The sequence below is a fragment of the Neomonachus schauinslandi genome, chromosome 15 (assembly GCF_002201575.2).
Source record: "Neomonachus schauinslandi chromosome 15, ASM220157v2, whole genome shotgun sequence".
Taxonomy (NCBI): domain Eukaryota; kingdom Metazoa; phylum Chordata; class Mammalia; order Carnivora; family Phocidae; genus Neomonachus; species Neomonachus schauinslandi.
This window is the reverse complement of record NC_058417.1, coordinates 45204007-45231623: the sequence shown is the minus strand read 5'-3', so window position 1 is coordinate 45231623 and position 27617 is coordinate 45204007. Positions and strand designations below refer to the sequence as shown.

The 27617-nt window shown below is 59.0% G+C and overlaps 1 protein-coding gene across 1 annotated transcript; it reads left to right on the top strand.

Moving 5' to 3' along the window:
* The first annotated feature begins 20 nt into the window (after window positions 1-20).
* SCN4A (sodium voltage-gated channel alpha subunit 4) lies at window positions 21-26435 on the top strand. The gene is made up of 24 exons (XM_021678411.1): window positions 21-293; window positions 384-502; window positions 641-730; window positions 1010-1138; window positions 1615-1706; window positions 3550-3828; window positions 4892-4955; window positions 5200-5341; window positions 6150-6359; window positions 6925-7078; window positions 8915-9153; window positions 10902-11075; window positions 11897-12253; window positions 16316-16795; window positions 18703-18835; window positions 19506-19660; window positions 20210-20383; window positions 20501-20627; window positions 21958-22229; window positions 22485-22538; window positions 22806-22943; window positions 23455-23559; window positions 24165-24435; window positions 25210-26435. The coding sequence occupies exons 1-24, from the start codon at window positions 21-23 to the stop codon at window positions 26433-26435; spliced, it is 5457 nt and encodes a 1818-aa protein (XP_021534086.1).
* The last annotated feature ends 1182 nt before the right edge of the window (window positions 26436-27617 follow it).

Here is a 27617-nt window from a genome sequence, read left to right as displayed (position 1 = left end):
GCCGAGCCCAGGATGCGAGAATGGCCAGCTCATCTCTGCCCACCCTGGTGCCTCTGGGCCCTGAGAGCCTGCGCCCCTTCACCCGGGAGTCCCTGGCAGCCATAGAGCGGCGGGTGCAGGAGGAGGAGGCCCGGCAGCAGCGGAACAAGCAGATGGAGATCGAGGAGTCTGAAAGAAAGCCGCGCAGCGACCTGGAGGCCGGCAAGAACCTGCCCCTCATCTACGGGGACCCCCCACCGGAGGTCATCGGCATCCCCCTGGAGGACCTGGACCCCTACTACAGCGACAAGAAGGTCTGGGCCCGGTAGGGTTTCTTCTCCCTGCCTGTCCATCATCCGTCTGTCTGCCTGTCCCTAGACCTCACAGCACTCTCTCTGCCACAGACCTTCATCGTCCTTAACAAGGGCAAGGCCATCTTCCGCTTCTCTGCTACGCCCGCCCTCTACATGCTGAGCCCCTTCAGCATCATCAGACGCTGCGCCATCAAAGTGCTCATCCACTCATATCCTGCCCAAGTGGGGCGAGTGCAGGGGCAAGAAGGGGTTAGGGGCGGGCAAAGCCAGGTGCTGTAGGCGAGGAGGCCCTCCGCCCACCTCCCCTCCCCACCTGCTCCCTCACTTTCCTTGACCCTCCCCCTGACGCTGTTCAGCATGTTCATCATGATCACCATCCTGACCAACTGTGTGTTCATGACCATGAGCAACCCGCCTTCCTGGTCCAAGCACGTGGAGTAAGTCTCCTCCTCCTCAGAGGCCCCCTCCCCCCCTCCCCGGTCTGGGACACAGCCCACCCCAGGGGTCTGCACCCCAAGGATGCCCCAAGTGGCACTTCCAGGAAGACACACACTGCAACTGTCCCCTGCACCAACACCGTAAGACCCTAGGGTGGTGCACACTGTCACTCTCACCAATATCCTCAACCCCCCGGGCGGCATATTTCATTGTTGTGACCTCCCTCCTGGGAGGTCCATCCTCACCACCCCTGGCCCTGGGCACACTCTCCCGACCAGGTACACATTCACGGGGATCTATACCTTTGAGTCCCTCATCAAGATGCTGGCCCGGGGCTTCTGCATTGACAACTTCACATTCCTCCGGGACCCCTGGAACTGGCTGGACTTCAGCGTCATCACCATGGCGTGAGCAGGGCCTGGAGGGCATCCTGAGGTGGAGGAGGGTGAGGGAAGGGTCCCAGGCCTCAAAGAGGGCAGCTGAGTGCGCTGACCCTCTGGGAGGGGCGGACTGCGGGGGTGACGGGCAGGTGTGCGGCGAGCTGCCATTGCTGGGGTCTGGCGGGGAGGCTCTCCTGATGCCCCCTCCGTGAGCCTCCACACGCCGTGTGCAGCCACAGGCAACAGGGCTGGACCCCAATCCCACAGGCCTCTACCCTTGCCACCCCCACGCCCAGAAAAACTCCTGCACTGTCTTCCCCAGCTCTCAGGACCCAAGAGGAACCTTGGGGGGTCTGACCTGACCTTCCCCCCCAACCCCTGTGGTTACTCCAACCACAAGGATTCCTCAGCAATCCTCATTCCGGGCCTAGAGAAGCTGTGATTTCTGCCCTCACATCCACTCCCGACTCTGACACAGCCTTCACCCCAACCCCCCTGCCCAGGTACCTGACGGAGTTTGTGGACTTGGGCAACATCTCAGCCCTGAGAACCTTCCGGGTGCTGCGGGCCCTGAAAACCATCACGGTCATCCCAGGTACTGGGAAGGTGCAGGGACCCTCTGCCTGAGCCAGCGGGCCTCCCCCCACCAATGCCCAGGCCTGGAACCTGACACTCAGGTCCAGGAGCCTGACCCAGGGTCACAACACTCTCACACCAAAACCTGGACACAGTTGGGGGGGCCCCATGGCCAGGGAGGAGCAGGGGCTGGAGGCTGGAGGATGGGCGTCCGAGAGGCAGCACAGCAGGGTGGTTAGAGCACAGACTCTGAGCCAGACTTCTTGAGCTCAAGTCTCATCTCCACCACTTCCTAACTTGGACTTCGGGCAAGTGGTTCAACCTGCCTATGACTCAGTTCCCTCCTCTATAAAATGTGCATAATAATAGTCCCACTCATTGGGCTGTTACGAGGATTAAATGTGCATGGATGTGTGTTAAATAAAATGAGCAGACTGGGCAGAGCAGAGAACTCCACTAGGGAGAGACAAAGGGAATGAGTGATGGAACGTGCCGGCCCCGAGGGCTCAATAAGGAACATGCCACATACCCACTGAGCAATCAGGCCAGGGCAATTCCAAAGTAATGCAGCGAGAAGCATGAAATAAATAGAATCCTGAAAACCCAGATCCTCAAAAAAGCACATGGAGAAACCAGACAAGGTTCACGAAAGGAGAGAAAGACGGTCTGAAAAGAGATGGACCCTGGGAGGAGGGGGATTAGGTCTGAGTGCTAGAAAGTACCATACTTTTCCCCTAGTCCAATGCCCTCAAACTGTGGCTGAGGAAGGTGACACCCTGACAGGCCCTGGGAGAGGAAGTGCTTTCCGAAGGCCATACTGCTCTCTGGCCACCGAGTGAAGGCCACGGTCCTCAACACCACGCTTCCAGCATCCTCCCAGCTTGGAGGGTTTTGATAAGGCAGCTGCTGAGCCCCTGTTTTCCACATCAGGATAAGAAAAGGAAATGAACTGGGGTGCCTGGGTGGCTCTGTCAGTTAAGTGTCTGCTTTGGCTCAGGTCATGGTCCCAGGGTCCTGGGATCGAGCCCCACATCGGGCTCCCTGCTCGGCGGGAAGCCTGATTCTCCCTCACCCGCTCCCCCTGCTTGTGTTCCCTCTCTCACTATGTCTCCCTCTGTCAAATAAATAAATAAAACCTTAAAAAAAAAAGGAAAGGAAATGAACTGATATAAAAGGGAGAGACACTCTGATTAGGCCCAAAGAAAAAGTTACAGCTCTTCCATAAATGATGGGAATCCATCCCTGGAAGTCTTTAAGGGTTTCTATGCCTTTGTCTGTCCAAAGGGGCAGGTTGCAATAAGATCTCCAGCTCAGTCCAGAGCTGCTGTTCCTTGGGTGTTAATAGGCATTATAAGAAAAAGGGTTCTGTTGTCAAGTAAGTTAAGAAAATGTGGTATTAAAGTGTGTGTTTGTTTCTGCAGGACTTGTCAGAGCCTTTGATAGGCTAATCTACAGTCATGCTCCAAGAGCGGAATCTAGAACTGAGCCTTTCCCAAACATTTATCGAACCCCTTCTTTTAAGGGCACAGCTGGGGAGATCAGTGTTGTGTAGAACACAGTTTGGGAGTGTTGACCTGGTGACATTCAACTCCACCGTGGGCCTGTGTGTTACTCTACAAGTCAGGCAACAACCTGGAAAGTCCTTATAGCTTACTCTTCTAGTGGCCGAGATTCTGTGGCCATTCAAAGGCTCCACATCAAGGATGAGATGGGAGAGGGGTGGGCTCATTTGGGGAGGCTTCAGGGAAGTGGTGCCCCTCATATATCAAGCCTTGAAGGAGATGTGTAGGCAAAGGCTTGAGGGGATAGGAGAGGGAGCTCTCACCCTGCGAAACCCCTACCCTCACCCTCCCTCTGGTCAGGGCTGAAGACGATTGTGGGGGCCCTGATCCAGTCCGTGAAAAAGCTGTCGGACGTGATGATCCTCACCGTCTTCTGCCTGAGTGTCTTTGCGCTGGTGGGGCTGCAGCTCTTCATGGGAAACCTGCGGCAGAAGTGCGTGCGCTGGCCCCCGCCCTTCAATGACACCAACACCACGTGGAACGGCAACGACACGTGGAACGGCAACGACACGTGGAACAGCCATGAGAGCTGGGCCAGCAACTCGACCTTTGACTGGGATGCCTACATCAGTGACGAAGGTAAGAGCGCAGACTGGGGAGGCCGGGGGGATCGGTCCCAGCCCCTAGGGCAGCCCCTCACACGGGATAAGCTGCAGGGGGCACCGAAGCTTAAATCCATCGCTTACCAGCTTGGGGAACCTCTGACAAGTCACGTGGTCTCCCTAACCCTCAGAACCCTCACCTCTAAAACTGAGGCAACAGTGCCTTTCTCGGGCGCCTGGGTGGCTCAGTCGGTGAAGCGTCTGCCTTCGGCTCAGGTCATGATCCCAGGGTCCTGGGATCGATTCCCGCATGGGGTGCCCTGCTCAGCAGGGAGTCCGCTTATACCCCTCTGTCTGCCACTCTCTCCCTCCTCCTCCCCTCTGCTCATGCATGCTCCCGTGCACGCGCTCTCTTTCTCAAAAAAATAAATAAAATCTTTAACAAAAAAATGCCTTTCTCAAAGGGTGAGCGTGACAATGAATGCCCCATGGCTTTGAAAATCCTCCGGCTTTCCCTATGAAAAGCAGCGGCCCATCGTCCCCATTCCCTAACCGACACATCCCTTATTTTCCCCCATAACATGACCTCCTGGCACCCTGGCAGGGCCACCACCCGCCACCCATGGACTCACCTGGTCACACCCCATACTCCACAGGCACACACACAAGCCACACATTTTCACGCAGCCACCGTTACTCCATACAAGGCCTCCTGGCTAATTAGGAAAAGGTACCCCTTCTTCAACCTGGCCCCTGGATTCCAGCTCTCCCCCCACCTGCTCACCCCTCAGTCGGGCGTCCCACACAGACGTGCGGTAGCCGCGTGCAAGCGCACACACCGGCCGGCCGGCTCTCTGTGCCCCTGCTGCGTCCCGACCGCCCAGCCACACACCCGAGGCGCTGAGCTGACGCGGCTTGCAGCTGGGCTCCCTGAAGGGCATCTACCCAGTGACCTTAAAGGAGGGACAGGGGCAGCCAGAGAGCCTCCATTTGGTGCATGTGGTGCACACAGATGTGCCCCCAGGCGTGCAGTGAGTGCGAGTGTCCACAGTGTGTCCACGTGGGTGACACGTCTCCTTTGTGGCCTCTGACCCCCAAAGGGAACTTCTATTTCCTGGAGGGTGCCAATGACGCCCTGCTCTGTGGGAACAGCAGCGATGCTGGGTGAGTGATACGGGGGGCTGGGAAGAGGTGTCCCAGGGGTGTCAGGAGTCGGGAGCTGACTAGGGACAAGGACGTGGGGTGGAGGGGAAGGTAAGGAAAACCCGTGGACGTGAATGGGGGGACCCTTCCCTGTTTGGGGGACGTGGACAGAACTATAGGATTTTTCCTCTTGGGATTCCCCCCATCTTTTGCTCGGCTGGAGTTCTCTTCCCTCCCTAAAGCCAGCAGCCCGTTTTATCCACAGGCACTGCCCCGAGGGTTACGAGTGTATCAAGGCTGGGCGGAACCCCAACTATGGCTACACCAGCTACGACACGTTCAGCTGGGCCTTCCTGGCCCTCTTCCGCCTCATGACCCAGGACTACTGGGAGAACCTCTTCCAGCTGGTACGACTGCCCCCGCTCTGCTCGAAGCCCGCCCCCCCCCCCCCCACCTGGCCCCAGCCCCACAGCCTCCTCAGGGCGTGGCCGGACCTGTAACAAGGCCCCCTCCTCCCTGAGACCCCCGTCAGCGCCCCTGCAGACAGCTTCTCGGAGGCCTCTGACACTGGGGACCTGCCCACATCTGGCCACAGCCTTCTCTTCCTTTGCCACCTTCGCCTTAAGCGCCGAGATCTGGGCCTGGCACAGACCCCCCAGGCCTCACAGCAACCAGGAGGGTAGCTTAGAAATTCAACCCTGCCCCTACACAATTATTTAGCTTCTACTGTTTGCATGGTAGGCAGGTTGCGTCTGGAGCCGCAGTGCCTTCTGGTCCCTGGTAATGTTTCTAACACTGATGATATTAATGATAATAATAATAATGGCAACTATTATTTGTTGAGCTCTTATTAGATGCCAGGCATGGTAGCAACGGTAGGATTCAAGTTGACCCCAAAGCCCGTGTTCACCACTTTTTTTTTTTTTTTTTTTATCCTGGCTCTCTAATCTCAAGATGTCTGTCCCAGGTCCTAGGGCTCTCTGAGCCAGGAGACCAGGAAAGTCTGGGTCCCAAGTGTATATTTTGAAGCTCCCCAGAATGTGGCTTAGCCTGCCAAGGATGGCTATCCCCTGCCTCAAGGTCCTCAAATCGCCAGGCTCTGTGAGCGACCCTCCCTGTCTACCTATCTGGGCAGTGGGTGTGTGGAGAGGGGTGGTGGGTGAAAGCAGGCAGGGGGCCATGGGACGCTCCCTCTCCCTCTCCCCCTCCTCCCAGACCCTTCGAGCTGCTGGCAAGACCTACATGATCTTCTTCGTGGTCATCATTTTCCTGGGCTCCTTCTACCTCATTAACCTGATCCTGGCGGTGGTGGCCATGGCGTATGCAGAGCAGAACGAGGCCACCCTGGCCGAGGATCAGGAGAAAGAAGAAGAGTTTCAGCAGATGCTGGAGAAATTCAAAAAGCAGCAGGAGGAGCTGGGGAAGGTCTGGACTCAGGGAGAGGAGGCCCTCAGCCTGGGTTCTCCCGGGCAGGCTGAGGGTGAGGGAGAGGCGTGGGGTAGGGGCTGCAAGGCAGGGTGAGCACAAGGCCCCAGGCTGGGGGCTTTGCGGGGATGGGAGGCATCCAGGCAGTAGAGAGAGTAATCCGCAGCTCTGTGCCTCAGTGTCCCTATAAACAACAAGGCATCTGGAGTAGTTAAACCTGAAGTGACCTTCCAGCTCAAATATCTATGGTCTTGTGATTCTTTCTGGGTGGGATATGGGCCCATGCTGAGGGAGAGGTGGGTCCTGGGGAGGCCCTGGCGTGAAGCCGCCCATTTCCTCACCACCTCCTGGAGTGTAGGGTCAGTCCAGGCTTCCGAGAGCTGTGGGTCTTCAGGGATGAAGGTCTTCAGTCACTTTGGTCCCTACTCTGTCAATCCCATCACCCCCGAGGTCGCCCCCCAAACCGCACCAGGCTCAGGACTTGGAAAGAAGCTCTGAGAGTCCATTAGTCCATCCACCGGGCTCCAAGATGGACTCCGTGCCCACCATCCTTGCTGATCCACAGGCCAAGCCTGCCCAGGCTCTGGAAGGCGGGGAGGCAGATGGGGACCCAGCCCACGGCAAAGACTGCAACGGCAGCCTAGACACATCACTGGGGGAGAAGGGGCCTCCCCGGCAGAGCTGCAGTGCAGACAGCGCTATCTCGGACGCCATGGAAGGTGAGTGCTTGACACCCCTCTGGACATCCTACTCTGCTTGTCCTGCCCATCAGGCCACTCGGGCTCCTGGGCGGGGGGCGGGCAGGTGGGGCCTGGCTGGGCCCAGCTTCGGAAGGACAGTAACTTAATATAGGTATCGAAGAAATGGCCGTGAGAAGTATAATCCTGGCTTAGCCCGGCCCAGTTCTGGCTGCAAGGCCAGGCTGCTATGGGAACTGGGGGCTTCCGGGGGAGGACCTCGGGGGCTGCCAAGGCAATGGGGAAGGACAGGAGGATCATACTAACCAGGAAGGCCCAGTGTTCTGGAAACTGGAAATCCTGCTCCTCAAATGTCTTCTGGACAGAAGTTAAAGGTCAAAGGTCAAACTCTGCCCAGGTAGAGTCCCAGATTCCCTCAAATCCCCATACTGCCCTACAAGTGCCAGGGAAAGAACAGGATAAGGTAACAAGGACAGGGTGGATAGACACAAACACGGATGGATGGATGGGCTGAAAGATCAGTGAATGGGAAGAGACATGGGTGTGTGGATGGATGAGAGGAAAGGGGGGAGGGAGGGAAATGGGAGGAGGGAGGAGAAGGGGAGGAGGAAGCAAAGGAAGAAGGAAATCTGACATGGAAGAGATCTGGTCCCCTTCTCAGGTCCCCCGCCCCTTCCTTGTGCCAGGAAGGACTGGGAGGGCCTAGAGGACTTTGGAGACCTCTGGAGGACACCTTCTCATCCCACCTCATATGACAGGCATCCAGGGGTCTGTGCCCTGCCAGAGAATGCCACAGGGGGTACTCGGTGTCACTGGCTGAGGAGGTCACTCAACGCTGCCCTGGCTGGGACTGCTGTGAGAAGTTTTGGGTGTCAGACACTGTTTGAATCACCTGCAGTGACTTGGGGGTCACCAGCTTGGGGGTGGGGCTGTTACTATCAGACTAGAATCTGCAGCCTTTGCGAGGTCCAATTAGCTAATTTCCTGGGGTGTCCCAATCCTGCACTCGAACCCAGATCTCCATGGGACGGCCCCTGACTCTCTCCTCATCTATGAAATGGGGGGTCACTGATAGCACTTGTCTCATAAATTTCTGGTGGTAATGAAATAAGATCACGCTGAGGCTGCGGACTCCCACAGGCCAGCAGGAAGGGCAGCTTTATCCATGGGCCTGACAGAACCCCAGGACTCTAGAGCTGGGGTGGCAAGAATAGGCGATGTTTCCAGAAAGCCCCTCTGATGGGAAAGGACAGACGGGCTGGGGACAGTGTGGAGGGGTCACCTTTGCTGGCAATGGGAGGGAGAGGCCTCAGGGGGATCCTTGGTCTGCTCTGAATGGCATTGGCCAGCAGCAAGTGGAACGGGGCCCAACCCTCTGCGGTGGCCTCCCACCTCTCCCTGCAGACCCTCGGGCCCAGCCAGAGATCAGGGGTCTCCCGAGCCAGGATCACCGCCCCGGGGGCCACGGGCAGAGGGTGGGAGTCACTGAAGGGCGGGCTTTGTGAGGTGTGCCAAGACGGCCCAGCCTGAGGTGGGGCATTAAGAGAAGGGATTACAGGTAGGGCTGGCTGAGGGGGTGGGGGTTTGAGGGTGGGAGCATTAACAGGCGGGGCTTTGGGGGCGGGACACTGGGGTGGGTTGGGGCATGTGGGCGGGGTCTCCGGGGGCAGGTCTTGAGGGTGACACCCCCCACCCCCCAGAGGAGGCTTGAAGTAGGCTTGGCTGAGGGGATGGGTTTGAGATGTGGAGCTCAAGGGGCAGGCCTGGAAGGTGGGACCTAAGATCTGGGTCAGGGATGGAGGACACTTGGGGTGGCGGTGGGGGTCCTCAGCAGGTGTGTTTCTACCCTACTCCCAGAGCTGGAAGAGGCCCACCAGAAGTGCCCACCGTGGTGGTACAAGTGTGCCCACAAAGTGCTCATATGGAACTGCTGCACCCCATGGATGAAGTTCAAGAGCATCATCCACCTGATTGTCATGGACCCCTTCGTGGACTTGGGCATTACCATCTGCATTGTGCTCAACACCCTCTTCATGGCCATGGAGCATTACCCCATGACAGAGCACTTTGACAACGTGCTCACCGTGGGCAACCTGGTAGGGAGGGGACAGGGAGAGGTGTCACTCCCAGGCAGGACAGGAGAGAGAAGGGCCACAGGGCCCTATGGGGCCATCTGGGCTGTGCGGAAATACGGGGCACTATTGGGGGGCGTATGGGGACAAGCTGGGCTTATTCTCTCCCAGTATATGGGGGGCAGGAGTTGAGATACACGGGAGGTACATGGGGTGACCCATGGGATGTGGAATTTGGGTTTTAGGGTATTTGGAGGCAGAGAGAATGGGAATGAGGTGCTAGACATTTTAAAAGTAGGACTCAGGGGGTCTGGGGTCCAGCCCATGCCCTGGAGGCAGAGGTGGGGGAGTGGGGGCATGGGTGACAGGTCTCCACTTTCAGAGGTTGATGTGGGCCTAAGAGGGACCAAGGGACCTGAAAGTGGGGGCATATAGCCCTGGGCACCCAGGCCCAAGAGGCCCCCTGGGCATAGTCCCCCAACCCCAGCGCCCTGCCCACTACCATTTCTCGATCGTGGCCAGGCCAGCTCTGGGCGGCGGCCTTTCCTGCCCAGCTATTGTTGACATGCACTGATCCGCCTGCTTATCCCTGCCCATTAGGAGCATTATCACCTCGTTTCCAGCCCCGTGGAGCCTGACAAAGGGAAAAAGCCGCTTCATCCTCCAGCCCTGCCCTGCCCTTCCCCATTCCCTTAGAAATGTTTCCAGATGGCAAATGGGCCAGATGCTCCCTCCACCACCCTGAGGGTGAGGAGAGCCCAAGGAGAATAAGATTTGGGGGCCTGCGGCAGGATGAGGACGATATGGGTGGTGTGGGCATCAGACGCTGGACTCCCAGCCTGTGAGGCAGGCACTTCTATCCCATGGAGATGTCTAAGGCAGCCATGCCAGGCTGGGCTGGAGGGACAAGCGTGTGCTCTAGACTCACAGTGCAGCTGCCGGGCTGTGCGTGATGGGTCCAGCCTGCCACCTGCCCACCGCCTGCCCACCCCTGCCCGCACTCTGCTGCCGTCTGGGCACCTGCTATGGCCAGGGACAGCTCCTGGGCGGGGTTCAGCATGTGCCCGGGCAAGCTGTGGACCAGGGCAGCTGGTGCCCAGCAGGAGGGGGGCTGTGCCCAGGGAGCTTTCAGAGGCTAGGAAGCCCTTACACCCCTGCGCCCGGTTTGTGGAGGGCAGCTCTGGCCTTCTCCTGGATCCCTGATCTTGCGCCCTTTTGGCCCCTACCCTAGACTTCTGAGTCCACCAAGGTTTGCTGAGTTCTGCCAATCAGGGTAGAGAGGGTAGGGTGTAGAGACAGGAAGACTAAATTAAGCACCCCAAGACCTGGGTTTGAGGTCTGACTCATTCCCATATGGGTGGCGTGAGCAAGCACTTGCCGCTTACTCTCAGAGTCTCAACGTTTTCATCTCTGCGACAAGTGACCATCACTCCCAACTACATAGAAATTGGCATTCCGGTGAGGTCATCACGTGAACCGCAAAGGGCTGTATGAGTGCTAAATATTATGACTGGGGGGAGGCCCCCAAGAAGTGAATGACTGGCCCATGGGCCCAAGGCCAGAAGCGGATGGGTTCAGGCCTCCCTCGGGGTGGTACCCACTGTGCCCTGGGGCAGGGCCATTCCACTCACGCACGCACACATGTGGGCCACGGGTACCACTGCCTGACCCTGCTCAGGGCTCTGCCAGGAGGTGGGAGTTGGGGGGGGGGCGACCTTCAAGGCCCTGTGCTCCCTGAGGCTCTGCGATGTGGGGTGCCCCCCACCCTGCAGGTCTTCACCGGCATCTTCACAGCAGAGATGGTACTGAAGCTCATCGCCATGGACCCCTACGAGTACTTCCAGCAGGGCTGGAACATCTTCGACAGTATCATCGTCACCCTCAGCCTGGTGGAACTGGGCCTGGCCAACGTGCAAGGGCTGTCCGTTCTCCGCTCCTTCCGACTGGTGCGTGAGGCCCAGGGGCCAGGTTGAGGAGGGGCGGGGTGGGGGTACGCAGGAAGATGGGGGGAGAGATTGCCAGGAAGCCACTTGTGTATGCCACTCCACCACTCAGAGCCTTCCTTACTGGAAATGGGGAGGAAGAGAGCCCCCTCCCTTATCACATAGGGCGGCCGGGGGCCAAAATGAGAGCCCTGGGAGCTGACATTTGGGCTTGACTCCTTAGTGACCTTGGGTGAAAGTGGAGAAGGCACCATATTGCAGACCTGAAGGCTGGGGCTCAGGAAGCTCATTAGTAGTGGAATCAGGAGTCCGGTTTAGTATCCTTTCCACCACCCCATAGGAACACTTTTTTTTAAAAAACTTTATTATGGGACCTGTCATTCATCCACAAACATATAAAGTATACTGAACCTCTGTGTACCTATCACCCACTCCAACAGCCATCAACATTCTGTAGTTCTTATTCCATCTGTCCCCTACTTTTTATGGGGGGGGAGCATGTTAAAGCAAATCCTGACATATAATGTCACTTGTAAAATACTTCAGTCTGTATCTTTAAGATATAAGGACTCTATTTCTTTTGAACACAGAAAGAGGATGAGGTGGTCAGATAGGAGTATTCCCATTTAACAGAGAGGAAGGCTGAGGCCTCAGATCACTTATGGGGCGGGGATTTGAGTTGTTCTGGAGAGTTCTTTCTCCTAAGGATGGGGCTCCCTCGGGTTGGACCGGGTGGTGGGAGGGGGAGGCTGGGCCTCATTGGAGGAGGGGGGCCTGGACCTCATTGGACCCTGCTTGGCCCCTACCCTCCCCCTGCCCCGCAGCTGCGGGTCTTCAAGCTGGCCAAGTCGTGGCCAACGCTGAACATGCTCATCAAGATCATCGGCAACTCGGTGGGCGCTCTGGGCAACCTGACGCTGGTGCTGGCCATCATTGTGTTCATCTTCGCCGTCGTGGGCATGCAGCTGTTTGGCAAGAGCTACAAGGAGTGCGTGTGCAAGATCGCGGCCGACTGCAGCCTGCCCCGTTGGCACATGCACGACTTCTTCCACTCCTTCCTCATCGTCTTCCGCATCCTGTGCGGGGAGTGGATCGAGACCATGTGGGACTGCATGGAGGTGGCCGGCCAGGCCATGTGCCTCACAGTCTTCCTCATGGTCATGGTCATCGGCAACCTAGTGGTGAGTTAGGCTGGCTGGGTGGCTCCCCCCGCCCCCACCGCCAGGAAACCCAAGCGTCCGAAACATGTGCATTCAGTTATGTCCTTTAAATTGGGCTGTCCTTCAAGGGCCTTTGCCCCATGTGGTTAAACTGGATGAAATCACTGATACTGTAACGTATTCTACTTCCCCCACCCAAAAGGGCAATTTTATATGGTTTAACCCAGGGGCTCTCCAATTTTAACCTGCTTAAGAAGCACCTGGGAGTTTCTTAAAACCCAGATAGATTCCTGGCCCCACGTCTGCAGAGTCTGATTCAGCAGCTTGGGGGCCAGGGCCTGGGACTCTGCATTTCTAACCAACGCAGCTGTCGCTGGTCCAGAGAGGACGCTGTGAGTAGTACCGTTGAAACCTAGTGTTTGGGGTAAAGTAACATGATAACTGGAGTCAGACAGACCCACGTTCCAGGCCCAGCTCTGTGTGACCTTGAACAAGCGACTGCTCTGTGGTCAGCTGGGTGCGGGAAGGCGGCACGCGGGGTTGGCATCAGAACTCCCCAGCCTCCTGTCTCTCTCTCACCCTCTCACCCTCCTCCGTTCCTGGAATTGGGCCCCGGGAGAGGGGAGATGGCATAAACTGCTTTCATCCTACCACCTTCTGTGGCTCAGGGCTTCCCTGTGGGGCTGGTGCAGGGGAGGAGCTGCAGGGGGGCCCATGAGGAGCAGGGGTGCAGGCCGCCATCATGCTGACCAGCATTTCTGTGGCTGGGGCCTGGGGTGGCGTGTCTCCACATCCTGACGCCCACAACTCCTGCCCTGCTCAGGGTGGGTGACACTTCTGCTAGGAGCCCTGTGCCCGGCTGCCCCCTGCCGTGGCCGACGCTGCCCTGAGCAACGGTGTGTGGGGGGGGCGGTGCTGGGAAGACGCACGTCCCCACGTTCCGCAAAGGCCGGTGGAATCCTTAGGCTGCTGGGTCAGCGCTTCTCAGATATCGCTGAGCTCTGGCTGGGGGTAGGAGTCGGCTGGAGGGGAGGGGTGTCACCTCCACTGAGGAAGAGACCCTGGGATGAGGTCCTGAGCCCCCAGGGACAGCTAGGCAGGAGAACCCCAGCTGGCTGTCCCTGGGAGAGGGCCTGGGGCCTGGGGAGAGAGAGAGAAGATGCCCCAGCAGTACTTTGGGGCGGGATTGGGGTGGGTAGGTAGCTCTGAGTAGAAGGTAAGTTTAAGGGCCCAGCATGACTATAAAGGTCTGTTGGGTTTCCATCTGTACGTGTGTAAATTCAAAAGCACTGCAAGCCCCTGTTTTGCTGCTTACTGACCGGGAAAACTTGAGATGTTATTTAACCTCTCTCTGGCCTTAATTTTTCTCATGAGGAAAATGGGGATGGTAATGGTGGTGACCCCCTTCAGCGTGTGGTCTGAGCACTCAGCAAAGCACTTGGTCTACAAGGCCGGGGCCAGGGGGCGGGGTGGAAAGTGACGGTTCAGGTCCTCACCTTAGGTGTCACCCCACCCTCCGCAAGGACTGGGCTCCTGCCCTGCGCCCGTCCCTGCGCAAAGGGCTTTACATGCGTTATCCCTAATGCTCTCCCAACCCTGGGAGGGAGGTCAGGTCCGCGCCGTGCTCTGAGGAGCCCCTGCCCCGAACCACACAGCGAGGGTGAGACTGAGCCCGGACTAGAACCTGGGTCTGCGTCACGCCAGTAACAGCATCAGTAATAGCAGCGGGGGTGAGAATGACGGTGTCAACAGGGGCAGTAACAACGGCGACAGTTGACCTCTCTGTGCATTTGTCCAGCATTCTGAGAGCTTTCTGTGTATCCATCTCCCGATGCTCACCACCGCCTGACCGCGACGTGCTGTTTCTTCTCTGGTTTGTAGATGAGGAAGCCAAGGCTCAGGGCAGGAAGCTAGTAACCTGCACAGGATTGGAACCCAAGCAGTCTGGCTCCAGAGTCTGGAACCCCTCCACTGCCTCTGTGTGCCTGTCACACATGTGTGTCACTCCCCACACATGCATGCACACGCGTGTGCACGCACACACGTGCACACACACACACACCGCTGCTACTCCTTCCCAGCCCACTCTGCCACTCTGCTCTCTTGCTTTGCTCAGAAGGACTGGAGCAGCCCGGGGAGGCGGCACTGGCAGCTCCTTGGGTGCTGTCCCCGCCCACTGCCCCCCCCAGCCCAGGCCTCACGGAAGCTGGTGTCTGCCAGAGGGCACTGAGGCATCCTGCCAAGGAGTGTGGCGCCCCATGTCCCCTGCATGTGGCACTTGGGCACTTCCCCTGGGTTACTATGAAGAAGAGGAAATGACAAGGGCGTAGGTAACCCACCCCTCAGAGCCCCTGGGGGAACATGATGTCCATCCCCCTTCCCTCCAGGCCTCCTCCCTACGCCTTGCCTGAGACAGCTATTTCTGTCCCAGGCAGGAGCCGTGTGCAAACCCTGCTGACCCAGAGAGCAGTTAATTCCCATCTCAGATGTGTTTCTGGCAACTGGATGCCTCTCCCCCCCGCCACCCCCGACAAAGGGAAAGAAAGACCAATAAATATTGGTTGGGGGCAAAGGCAGAAAAGTAGCTAGGGGGCAGAGAGATGGGGAGGAATCGCCCCAGCACCTTCTCCCCCAGTGTGTATATATAGATACACACACACTTTAAAGACATTATGCTAACATGGTAGGTAAGGCGATGGTAAAAAGACCTTGGAGGGCCCCCGGTAGAAGCCAGGCTGCAAGAGGCACATAGAGAAGTTAGTCAAAGGTGGACACATATAGGCTCCCCTACTCCTTCATGTCCACTCACACACCCAGCCCTGTCCCAAGGTCCCCAGAGTAAGACCTGGCCCTGCCTCTGGCTGACAGGTGCCAGGACCCCGCACCCAAGCTGGGCTTCACCTTCTTCCTCGTTCCCTGGTAGAAGGTACAGCCACCGTACTGTACAACCTCTGGGGCTGCCATTCACATTGTAGTCTAAATGAATGATATCCTCTAAAGTTATGCAATGACTGGACACCTGGATTCTAGTCCTGATTGTGCTGGATGTCATAGGGCACGTCCCTCTACCTCGCTGGGACTCAGTTTCCTTATTAATAAAATGCTGAGCTGGCCTCAGAGTTAATCGTACTCTTTCCTGTACCTTGTACCTTCTGTCCTTGCACACGGAACAGCCAACATGTTTTGAGTGCCTACTGTGTGCTCTACTTACATTGATCTTTTAATCCTCACAACAATGCAAGGAGGTGGGTACTGGAATCATCCCCATTAATACCCATGAGGAAACGGAGGCACAGAGCAGCGATATGATTTGCCTCAGGACACATAGCTAGTAAACTGGGGTTCAAGGCCAAGCAGCATGTGCACCCCAGTGTCTACTGCCATGCAAACCCACTGCATTGTATCTGATCAAACGTCTGTCTCTACTAGGTTGGAGCTCCCTGACACCACAATGGGAGAGGCTCAGCAAACATCTGCCTCTGGAAAATAAGGCTGGAGACTGGAGGGGTAGACCAGTAACCTCCTAAGTCTTTCAGTAGGGAAATGGGAAGAAAACCAGGTGGAGCAGGGAATCCCGGGGAGAGAACAGAGGGTGAATAGCAGTAGGGTATGCCCTTCCCAGAGCAATGGGGTACATGCATCTGAGCACCGGGGAGCACAGGCTCTATTAACAGATAGGAAAAGAAGGCTCAGCTGATTCAGGGTCCCAATAAGTCCTGGAAACTCAAGACGAGAGCCCTGTTCTTTGTTCTGCCTTCCTCAACAGTGGAGATGGAAGACAGAGTCCTGGAAAGAGCCCCTGTCACCCAGTGGGCCTCCCCAAACCCTGCCTCTGCCATGGTCTTGCAGACTCCTATCATGTGCCTAAGTCTCTACTTCTTTTTCTGCAAAGTGGGGGTGATAGTAACACTCCTCACCTCCCCGAGCAGTTGTGAGGATCCCAGTAGGTGATATCCTTTCAAATGCCCCACATGTGGTAGGTCTGATCTGGAGACCTAAGGCCCCTGGTGCTGGCTGAAGGTGACACCCTTGGGGGGGGCCCCCGAGGCTGAGCTGAGGTTCCTCCCAACCCCTGTTCCCCAGGTCCTGAACCTCTTCTTGGCCCTGCTTTTGAGCTCCTTCAGTGCCGACAGCCTGGCCACCTCAGATGAGGATGGCGAGATGAACAACCTGCAGATCGCCATTGGGCGCATCAAGTGGGGCATTGGCTTTGCCAAAGCCTTTCTCCTGGGACTGCTGCATGGCAAGATCCTGAGCCCCAGGGAAATTATGCTCAGCCTCGGGGAGTCTGGGGAGCCCGGGGAGGCCGGGGAGAGCGCCCCAGAGGACGAGAAGAAGGAGCTGCCGCCCGATGAGGGCGACAAGGACCTGAAGAAGGACAATCACATCCTGAACCACGTGGGCCTGGTTGACGGCTCTCCCCCCAGCATCGAGCTGGACCACCTCAACTTCATCAACAACCCCTACCTGACCATTCACGTGCCCATCGCCTCCGAGGAGTCCGACCTGGAGATGCCAACGGAGGAGGAGACCGACACTTTCTCAGAGCCTGAGGATGGCAAGGTGAGCCCATCACAGGACCTGGCTTGAGGGGGCCAGGGGTCAGATAGACATGGCTTCAAGTTTTTGCGTGACCCTAGAGAAGTCAAATGCTCTCTGAGACTCAGTTTCTCCATCTGTAAAATTGGGGTAATGGCACCTACCTCAGAGCCTGGTCAGGAACATCAGGTGAGATGCTGTGTGTAAGCACATAGAAGGCTCTCTGTGCATGGTGACTGACGATTATTATTCCGATGGGCCCTGCCTGTCCTTCCCCAGTGTCCCTTCGCTCTGGCTCCGCACCTCCACCTGGGTTCCTGCTCACCAGCAGGTGGTGCTCTTGGACAGGATGTTCCTACCTGTGGCACCTTAGCTCCAGGGTGGGGACCCGAGAGGCCTCTCTTAACCCCGCTCTGAACTTGAAGTCGCTCCCACTATCCCACTGGGGCTGGTCCCAACCTCCCAGTGTGGGCCAAAGTGCTGGGTCTGGGCTGGGGACTCTGAGAGGTGGAGGGGCTTGGGGGGCCAAGGGGGTTGGGTACAAGGAGAGCAGAGAGCTAGGCATCTCAGCAGTAGCCCTGACCCACCCACACAGGAGATGCCCCCTCCTCCTGCCCCTTCCCTGCGAGGGTGACGGAGGCACTGGTAGTCACCCCCAGAAGCTCAGGCTGAGGCCAGACCTTGCCTGAGCCTCTCAGGGGAGCGGACTCTGAGCCGCAAAGCCTATCCTCCAGCTCTGGCAGAAGAAGGACTAGCACCTCAGGTAGGGCAGGGCCCCCGCCCATCTCTACCCTATCGGCCCTGGGCCTGGCTGGGCACTGGAGTCTCAAAGAACTTTGCTCTGAAAGCTCCTGACTCCTTATTCCCCCCAGATATGTGTCACGCTGACTTACCAGGGGGCCAAGTGCCTGCCAAGCTATAAATACCCAGGGAAATGTGGCACTGACCTCGGTATGAGGAGCGGAGGTGGGGGAGGGCTGGAGAGCACCCAGGGCCAAGGCTCTGGGGACTCTCAGGGGGGCAAACAAGGCTCCAAGGGGGACTGTGGGAGTTGGGACACACAGGCAGGGCAAGTGGCTTAGTGGGTGCCCTGGCTGACCTAATGCCTGCCTCGGTTTCCCTTTCTGTCAGCTGGGCACAAGGGGAGCTCCGTAATTTTCTGGTGACCATTCCGGATCCAGAGGCTGCCCCCCAAGCTGTCCTCTCCATCTTCCCCTTCAGGGACCTCAACTCCAGCCACGAAGGGGTCCCCTTGAGGAGGGGGGCTAGGGCCAGGAACCTGGCTTGGGACAGCACCAGCTGAGGTGGGGGAGGCCTGGCCAGGCCAGAGCCCCAGCCTACCCACCCTGCCCCACTCCCATCGGGTTTCCTTGGCCCCAGGCTGGAGCTTCTGCAGGGGAAAGTTTTCCATTCCTTCTGGGCTCCTCAGCCCAGCAGCCCCTGGGCATGGGAAGGCTCAGAACTTGACACTGCACACCATCCCCTGTGGGCTATGGCAGCCCTGGCTCCATTCTGACCCCTTTCATGCTCCCTCAAAAGTCCCTTCAGGCCCTCTTATTCCTCCGCTGCCCCCACCCCACGCTTCCCAGGACCCCCAGCCCAGCTCAGCCACGCCCAGCCTCCTCCCTCACCTGAGGCCCTCACCTGCCTCCTTGTGTCCTCACATCCCTTCCCAGGCCTTGGCCTGCCCTGCTCCAAATCGAAGCCCCGCGAGGGCAGAACCATGGCTGCCTTGGTCACTGTGGTTCTCCTGCAGAGGCCACAGTGCTGGCTCCATAATCCGGGGCTCAGGGAATGAATGAATGATGAATGAACGAGTAGGTCAGCTCCACCCCCTCTTTCTCCTCTCCCATCTGGTCTCCCATCCTGCCCTCTGCTGGTTCACCTGGTGGGAGGACCCAGGGCTCACGTGACCCCGTGGTCCCCTGCAGAAGCCACCGCAGTGCCTCGATGGGAACTCCTCCGTCTGCAGTACCGCCGACTATAAGCCCCCCGAGGAGGACCCCGAGGAGCAGGCTGAAGAGAACCCCGATGGGGAGCAGCCTGAGGAGTGCTTTACGGAGGGTGAGGGCGAGTCCATGTGCGTGTACCCCTACCACCTCGCCTGGTGCCTCCCCCAGCCCAGCAGCCCCTGGAAGGGACAGACCAGGCCAGGGCCTTTGGGGCGCAACAGCCCTGACCCAGCCCCAGCCAAGTGCCTCCTCGAGGACATCTCAGGATCATGTGCATCACCGAAAGCATGCAGAACTTCCCGTCCCCCCGCGCCCCCCCACCCCGCACCAACATGCTGCCCTACCCTGACACAGCCTGGGGGAGATACAGCCCCAGGGAGGGGCACCAGAGCCCGGATGCCTCCCAGCCCCTGACCCCCTGAGCCTCAAGCGTGTGCGGTGGGTGCACACCCGCCCCTGAGGACTGCCGTGCGGAATCCCCACAGGGCCCTGAGTGTGACCCCGTGCTTGGGGATGGCCAGTGCTTGGGAACGGCTGCTCTGAGACCGTTACCCTCCTCGGCTTCATCTGCAGAGAGAGGCCAGCCCAGCCCTTCAGGAGAGAGCCCTGCGGACACACCGTTGCCCCCAGGGCCTGGGCTGGGCAGCCTGAAGGCCATCAGGGAGAGGTGGGGAGGATGGGATCAGCCGATCCCCGGGAAGGCGGTGGGCACACGCTGGCTGCACGTCCTGAGGCAGCCCCCAGTCCTGTGATGTGGTGCCCTTGCCCCTTCCCTCCCCCAGCCTGCGTGCAACGCTGCCCTATCCTCTACGTGGACATCTCCCAGGGCCGTGGGAAGATGTGGTGGACACTCCGCAGGGCCTGCTTCAAGATTGTCGAGCACAACTGGTTCGAGACCTTCATCGTGTTCATGATCCTGCTCAGCAGTGGAGCCTTGGTAAGCACCGCCCTGGGGGACGGGCGTGGGCAGAGGCAGGTGCCAGGCCCAAAGGAGGCCCTCCCAGGCTCTCTCCTTCCCACATCATGGGAGGGACAAGGCCCGGGCAGTCTGGACCCCAGAGAATCCTAAATGGATTCACTTGTGGTTGCAGGATATGATGTAGAAAATGTTCATTTTCTTAAAGCGACAGGCGGGGTCCCACTCTGTGTGCACCCCCAGTGAAAGGTGCCAGCCAGGGCAGGAGTGGGAAGGCCCTGGGAATGTTGAGTTGCTTGGGTGGGGGGGGCGGTCAGGGTTGAAGATGTGTCATGGTGCTGGCCCCCAAGCAGATGACTGTCACCCCTGGGGAAGGGCTGCTGAGGGGTTTCTCCCTAGGGGTCTGGCACCCATGGGCCCTGGGGAGTCTGGGAGAAGCCAACAGCCTGCCCCTGGCCTGGACCCAGTGCCAGACCCCTGGGAAGCCCCAGCGGCAGGCAGGGTGGGGGACGTGGTTGCTGCCCCGGCCTCCCGGGCCCTGGCCACCCCTGGCCATGCTGGCGTCCCCAGGCCTTCGAGGACATCTACATCGAGCAGCGGCGAGTCATCCGCACCATCCTGGAGTACGCGGACAAGGTCTTCACCTACATCTTCATCCTGGAGATGCTGCTCAAGTGGGTGGCCTACGGCTTCAAGGTGTACTTCACCAATGCCTGGTGCTGGCTCGATTTCCTCATTGTGGATGTGAGTCTGCCCCGGGGGATGTGAGCCAGATCCAGAGGTGGCCCTGAGGCCGAGGGGCTTAGAAAGCCCTGGCCTTGAGGCCCTTCCTGCCCTGACCAGCCCACCCTCCCTCTGCAGGTCTCCATCATCAGTCTGGTGGCCAACTGGCTGGGCTACTCGGAGCTGGGTCCCATCAAATCCCTGCGGACGCTGCGGGCCCTGCGTCCCCTGAGGGCGCTGTCCCGATTTGAGGGCATGAGGGTGGGTGCCGAGGGGGGGCTCTGAGGAGGGCTAGGGATTGGGGGAGCAGCCACCGCAGAGCAAGGTGCAGGGGGCGCAGGTCTGTACTCCAGCCACCACGGGGGGGAGGAGAGGCCTCAGACTCTGGGCCCCGCTGAAGGCAAGATCTGAAGGGCCCCGCTGAAGGCAAGATCTGAGGGCCCCCAGACATCATCCCACACCACCCAAGGGCCCCTTCCGGCCCTCAGCCCCTCCGGAGCTCCTCCCTGCCACCGCTGGGGGACAGCAGAGGCTGCATCAGCTCCCAGGGGGGAGCTGTGAGGGCACGGGGGTAGGGAGGGAGGAAGGGAGGCAGGTCGATGGGTGTATAGGCATCCCTCCCCAGCCTCACACCAGGGCCGCCAGGGCTCTGAGACCTGGGTGAGCCGGCGGGTCCTGTGCCTGGCCTCTGAGCCTGCCCACCCTTCCCTCAGGCCCTTGAGAACAGAAGCGACAGTAAATAATAGAAGCTTTGGCTGAGACAATTGGGACCTCCCCAGCCAAGAGAGGTCTGTTGGGAACAAGACCCACTTGGAGGGACAGCTGGTCACAAGCCAACAGGGCACGCAGCCGGAGGGGCTCCCTCCTGTTCATGCAAGGGGCCAGCCAATGCTGGGTCCTCCTGCCCCCAGAACCAGGGACCCCTCCTCCCCGAGGGGAAATGACCTGCCCATGCAGCTGGTTGGTGCCCCAGCCAAGAATAGAGCTACCCCGGGCCTTACCAGGTCTGTGCCACCCACTCTGTCTGGAGGTCATGAAACAGCATCTCCTTGAAAAAGCACAATTCTCAGATTTGGCCCAGCCTGACAGAGTGAAGCTGGCCTGTGCAGCCAGGGCTGGGGAGTGGGGCACAGGGTCCTGCCGCTTTGAAGACCCACGATGGCTTCTTTTCGGTCTCTGTGTCTCTAATACTGGGAGCAGATGAGGAGGGGGCCGGGTCACAGGGGCTGAGTTTCCTATGGGGGCCGAGGTAGGAGTGTTTGTCTCCTGCCTAGTGACCCGTGGCCAAGCTGCTTCCAGAGAAGCCTAGTGCCCCGACTCTGGGCTGATGGCTCCAGCCAAGCAGAGAGCTCTCTTCAACCATAGGCCAGCAGCACCCCCAACCCTACTCCTCACTTCCCCAACCCCCAACCTAGAGCCCAGCAGACTTCTCCCCCAGGCCTGGCTCAGAGTGACCCTCCTCCAGGAAGCCTTCCCTGAATAACAATGCCCAGCCTTGTCTGGTGCCCTGGTTAGTGTAGGTGGGGAGCCCTGTCCCAAAGGGGCCTGGGTAAAGACGTGGGAATGACCCCTCCCCCCCCCCCCCCCGGTGGTAGTGAATGCCCTCTTGGGAGCCATCCCCTCCATCATGAATGTGCTGCTTGTCTGCCTCATCTTCTGGCTCATCTTCAGCATCATGGGTGTCAACCTGTTCGCCGGCAAGTTCTACTACTGCATCAATACCACCACCTCTGAGAGGTTTGACATCTCCGAGGTCAACAACAAGTCCGAGTGTGAGAACCTGATGCACACAGGCCAGGTCCGCTGGCTCAACGTCAAAGTCAACTATGACAACGTGGGTCTAGGCTACCTCTCCCTCCTGCAGGTGGTAAGTGTGACCTGCTGCCCTCGCACAAAACTGGGAGCGCTCCCAGATTCGTGTTGTACCTGAACCCACCGTTACTCCTTGTTAGGAGGCCCCCACCTGCTCCCAGTGCTGGGTAGTATCTAGACCTCTCTGGTCTCTGTGTGACGCCTGCCCCGTGGGGCCCTGGGGAGGCCCAGGCTGGGGTGAGGAGGGAGACTCATGGATGGTGGAAATGGCAATCAGCCCCTCTCCTCACACCCAACCACACTCTCCCAGGCCACCTTCAAGGGCTGGATGGACATCATGTATGCGGCCGTGGACTCCCGGGAGGTGAGTGGGCCTCACCGAGACGTGGCCGGTGAGTGAGCCCGGGGAGAGGACGCAACCAGAGACACAGTGGCAATTCTGCCCATCCCCGGCCCCACGCCACCTCCTCAGAAGCCCCCAGACTCGGCAGCCTGGGGGTGGAAGGGCCCACCTCTGGGCCCAGGCCCTCCTTGCTCACAGTGAGATGGGGAGCAGTGGGCAGCCAACATGCCCCCCCCAACCTCCCCATCCCACTCCGTCCCAGCCTGTCCTGTCCTGTGGCCTCTGCAGAAGGAAGAACAGCCCCAGTATGAGGTGAACATCTACATGTACCTCTATTTTGTCATCTTCATCATCTTTGGGTCCTTCTTCACCCTCAACCTCTTTATCGGCGTCATCATCGACAACTTCAACCAGCAGAAGAAGAAGATGAGTATCCACCCACCTTCCCTGGGCTCCATCCTCCCTCCTTCGCTCATCCGTCCCTTGGGATAGTCCCACATGCTGCCTCAGCAGCTACTGTGCTGTGGCTGGTGGCATGACTGAGGCAGCAAGCCCGGGTTCAGACCCTCCCCGGCGACCGTGAGAGAGGGACTAGGCCTCTGTGAACCTTGGTTACCTTGTTAAGAAACGAGGCTGATGCCCCCTACCCAGCTGGGTCATTCAGAGGACCCATCGAGATACGATGGCAAGTGTCTGGCCCCAAACAGGCTATGAGCCGGTGCTGGTCCTCTTCCAGACTCTGTCACCCCGCACCCCTCCCTCCTTTCTCTGGACCCCACAGACCCCCATCCCCTTCCTCCCTCCCTCAGCCCCCATCTCTGGCCCCTCCGGGTCCCCTGCTGGGGTGCGGGCTGCTTTAAGGGTGGGGCCTGAGGTGGGGAGGCCCTGGAGGCCGAGAAGAGGGGCCTCTGGCCTTACAGACACCATCCTACTATACTTCGGAGGGAAAGACATCTTCATGACGGAGGAACAGAAGAAATACTACAATGCCATGAAGAAGCTTGGCTCCAAGAAGCCTCAGAAGCCAATTCCCCGGCCCCAGGTACCGGACCTCTGAGCCCCTCCTCCTGCAGCCTGGATGAACGTTCTGCCCAAGGGGGCCCATGGGGGCAAAATGCAGGCTGTCCTCCGCCCACCAGGTGGTGTCCCTGGCGTGAGGCTGGGTCCCCATGCTGGAGAGCTTGCTTCTTTGTAACCGCCCTGAGGCACTGTGTGGGGGGGCAGCAGCAACCTGATAAACCCCAGTTGCTGGTTTGCCCCCAGTGTCGGCCCACCCCTTCAGCGGGTGGCCTCTGGGGCAAGGGCCCCTGGAAGCGGGAGGAAGAGGATGTCCAGACACCCTCCCCCGTGAGCAATGACTTCGGGAGAAGGATGAGAGGTTGCCGGGGGACCTTGAGAGGAGGAAGCGTCCTAGAGTGAGGAGGAAGCCCACGGACCCCCCAGAATGGCTTGTCCGGATGGGTCTCCCCTCCCTGCCGTGGCCGACTCTACCACAAGCCCTAACACCTCTTCCCCCCCCGTCTCTGTCTCTCTCTCATGCTGTTGTGTCTTCCTGTGTCTCCTGCCTGTCCACATCCTGTGTGGGTCCTGACCACTGCCCCCCCAAAATCCACCCACTTGCACCCCCACACCCCTCCCACGCTGCAGAACAAGATCCAGGGCATGGTGTATGACTGCGTGACCAAGCAGGCATTCGACATCACGATCATGATCCTGATCTGCCTCAACATGGTCACCATGATGGTGGAGACGGACGACCAGAGTCAACTCAAAGTGGACATCCTGTACAACATCAATATGGTCTTCATCATCATCTTCACCGGCGAGTGCGTGCTCAAGATGCTCGCCCTGCGCCAGTATTACTTCACCGTCGGCTGGAACATCTTCGACTTTGTGGTCGTCATCCTGTCCATCGTGGGTGAGCGGGGCCGGGCCGGGCAGACTCACTCAGGGAGGCCTACTGCTCCCGTCCTTGCGTTCATGCACCTGCTCTTGCACGTGGAAAGCTCACACATGCATGTACACGGACACATGGGCTGCCTATGCACATCACACTTAATGCACAAAAGGCACATGGGCCGGGCTCACAGGCAGTCTGTCACCTGCACACCCACGAATACACTTCTAGAAACCAGTAGATGCACACTCGGGTGCCCGTGAGCCCAGTGGAAGACAGAAGATGGTTCCAGTCTCCATACACACAGAAGTGCACAGACGTGTGTAATCACGATAGCAACTAACCACCATTTACTGACCATTTACTATTTGCCTGACACTGTGCTATCCCAGGAGGTAGGCACTGTTACCACCACCTCTGCTTTACAGATGAGGAAACTGAGTCACAAACAAGTCACGCTCCGAGTCACACACACAGCTGTCCTCCCTCTCTGTCTCATCTGGGGCATCTACAAACAGCCTTGGGGGTCGGCTTACCCTGAACCCCATCAGCTTGGGCACATCTCACCTCCTTCCGCCTGTGTCAGGGCAGAGCAGAGCCCCTGGCCCCAGGACCCTGGGGGAGCCCAGCCTCACGGGTCAGGCCATTTGGACTGTGCTTCTCTTGCTCGCTTCTGGGGAGGAGCATACCAGGCCAGGCCCCCTTGAGCCCTGCATGCGCCCCACCACCGCCCCCCCGCTCCCTGACCCCGCCTCCTACCCCAAGGACAGTGCTCCTCACACTTGCTCCCTACAGGCCTCGCGCTCTCCGATCTGATCCAGAAATACTTCGTGTCTCCCACACTGTTCCGAGTGATCCGCCTGGCCCGGATCGGGCGTGTCCTGCGGCTGATCCGTGGGGCCAAGGGCATCCGGACTCTGCTCTTTGCCCTCATGATGTCCCTGCCGGCCCTCTTCAACATCGGCCTCCTCCTCTTCCTGGTCATGTTTATCTACTCCATCTTCGGCATGTCCAACTTTGCCTATGTCAAGAAGGAGTCAGGCATCGATGACATGTTCAACTTTGAGACTTTTGGCAATAGCATCATCTGCCTCTTCGAGATCACCACGTCGGCTGGCTGGGACGGGCTCCTCAACCCGATCCTCAACAGCGGGCCCCCCGACTGTGACCCAACACTCGAGAACCCGGGCACCAGCGTCAGGGGTGACTGTGGCAACCCCTCCATCGGCATCTGCTTCTTCTGCAGCTACATCATCATCTCCTTCCTCATCGTGGTCAACATGTACATCGCCATCATCCTGGAGAACTTCAACGTGGCCACCGAGGAGAGCAGCGAGCCCCTCGGCGAGGACGACTTCGAGATGTTCTACGAGACATGGGAGAAGTTCGACCCCGACGCCACGCAGTTCATTGCCTACAGCCGCCTCTCAGACTTCGTGGACACCCTGCAGGAGCCGCTGAGGATCGCCAAGCCCAACAAGATCAAGCTCATCACGCTGGACCTGCCCATGGTGCCGGGGGACAAAATCCACTGCCTGGACATCCTCTTTGCCCTCACCAAGGAGGTCCTGGGCGACTCTGGGGAAATGGACGCTCTCAAGGAGACCATGGAGGAGAAGTTCATGGCCGCCAACCCCTCCAAGGTCTCCTACGAGCCCATCACCACCACCCTCAAGAGGAAGCACGAGGAGGTGTGTGCCATCAAGATCCAGAGGGCCTATCGCCAGCACCTGCTCCAGCGCACGGTGAAGCAGGCATCTTACATGTACCATCACAGCCAGGACGGTAGTGGGGACAGTGGCCCGGAGAAGGAGGGCCTGATCGCCACCACCATGAGCAAGATGTACGGCCACAGGAATGGGAACAGCGGCATGCCGAGCACGGGTGAGGAAAGGGGCTGGACAGGGGACGCCGGACCTGCCATTGGGCTCACGCCCATGAGCCCCTCGGATGCTGCCCTCCCTCCCTCCCCACCCCTGGGGCAGACAGTGCGCCCGGGGGTCAAAGAGTCTCTTGTCTAGTAGCAGCGGCGGCGAGGTAGCCAGCTGAGCCTGGCACGGCCCCCCAAAACTCACTCATGGTGCCTGCTTGCTGAGGGAGCAGGCTTTGAGTCTACCGCTGACCGGCTCCCTGTCGGGGACAGGTTGTGGCCACGCTGGGGCCGACACCCAGGCCATGGAAAATGGGAATTGCCCTCGGAGGCTCCACCCTGGGCCTGAGGCTCCCCCCACCTCCCCCCTGCTTCCCTGGTTTCTCACTTCAAGTTGCTCTCACCCCCTCATGGGCCTCTCCTCTTGGGGGAGGTTGGAACACCAGAGATCTCTGCCCCCCACACGGGGGAGGAGCCAGCCTACAGTGGAGGGATGAGCTGTCGTCTTGCCACCAGAGTCTTAAGGGCTACAGGCCCCCCCAGGCCTCTCCCGGATAAAGATGTCTTAACTCAGTGAGAGCGGACACCTGACCCAGGGCCCGCCAAGCCTCCCCTGACTGCGATACAGCTTCGTCCTGCCAGCTCACGAATTTCCTGGAGAAGAGAAACGTCACTGGTCCACAAGTGGCTCCCCGAGTCCGATTGGCCACTGGATCCTGATGCATCTGGCAGGGCTTGTGGCCCCTGAAACCACATCCCGCTTTGTCCATTGTGCAGCCCCTGGCTCCCTGGCTGGCCCCTGGGGGAAGAGCTGGAGGGAGGAGTCCACTCAAGAACCGTCTTCTTCTAGGAAGCATGGCGGGTTGATAGAGGTGGGGTCCCGCCAGCCGCATCACTGCACGGGAGGCTTCCTTGGCCAGAGCGCCCAGACCTGGGGCGGGGGCAGGGACCCTGGAGCTCAGGAGGTAGATTTCTGTTCCCTCCCTCCCCGATCAGCACCACAGGGCTCTCTGTAGCCTCACCCAGCCTCATCCCCCACCACACCCATCTCTTCCTCCCTCCTCATCCTTCTCTCCCCCTCCTCAAAGTGGTCCTAAGAGTGTTGTCGCCGAGCCCATGTTAGACATTTCAACCCTGGGACGTGCACAGCTCACCTGGCTCCGGCCCAACCTTCCAACTTCCCGCTGCCTGGCACACCGGGCAGCATCTTTGTTGGTACCACTGGTCCGGGTGTGGCCGTGCCAGGCCTCTTCTGGCGCTCGGAGAACAGACGGAGGCCGAGCTCAGAGGGGACAGTGAGACACCTGCTCAGGCGTCACTGGATTTACTCACT

Excerpts from the sequence above, each read along its gene's own strand:
- SCN4A (XM_021678411.1), top strand. The coding sequence starts at position 21 with ATGGCCAGCTCATCTCTGCCCACCCTGGTGCCTCTGGGCCCTGAGAGC. Across the intron at positions 294-383 it reads CCTACTACAGCGACAAGAAG|ACCTTCATCGTCCTTAACAA; the intron begins GTCTGGGCCCGG and ends TCTCTGCCACAG. Across the intron at positions 3,829-4,891 it reads TGCCTACATCAGTGACGAAG|GGAACTTCTATTTCCTGGAG; the intron begins GTAAGAGCGCAG and ends TGACCCCCAAAG.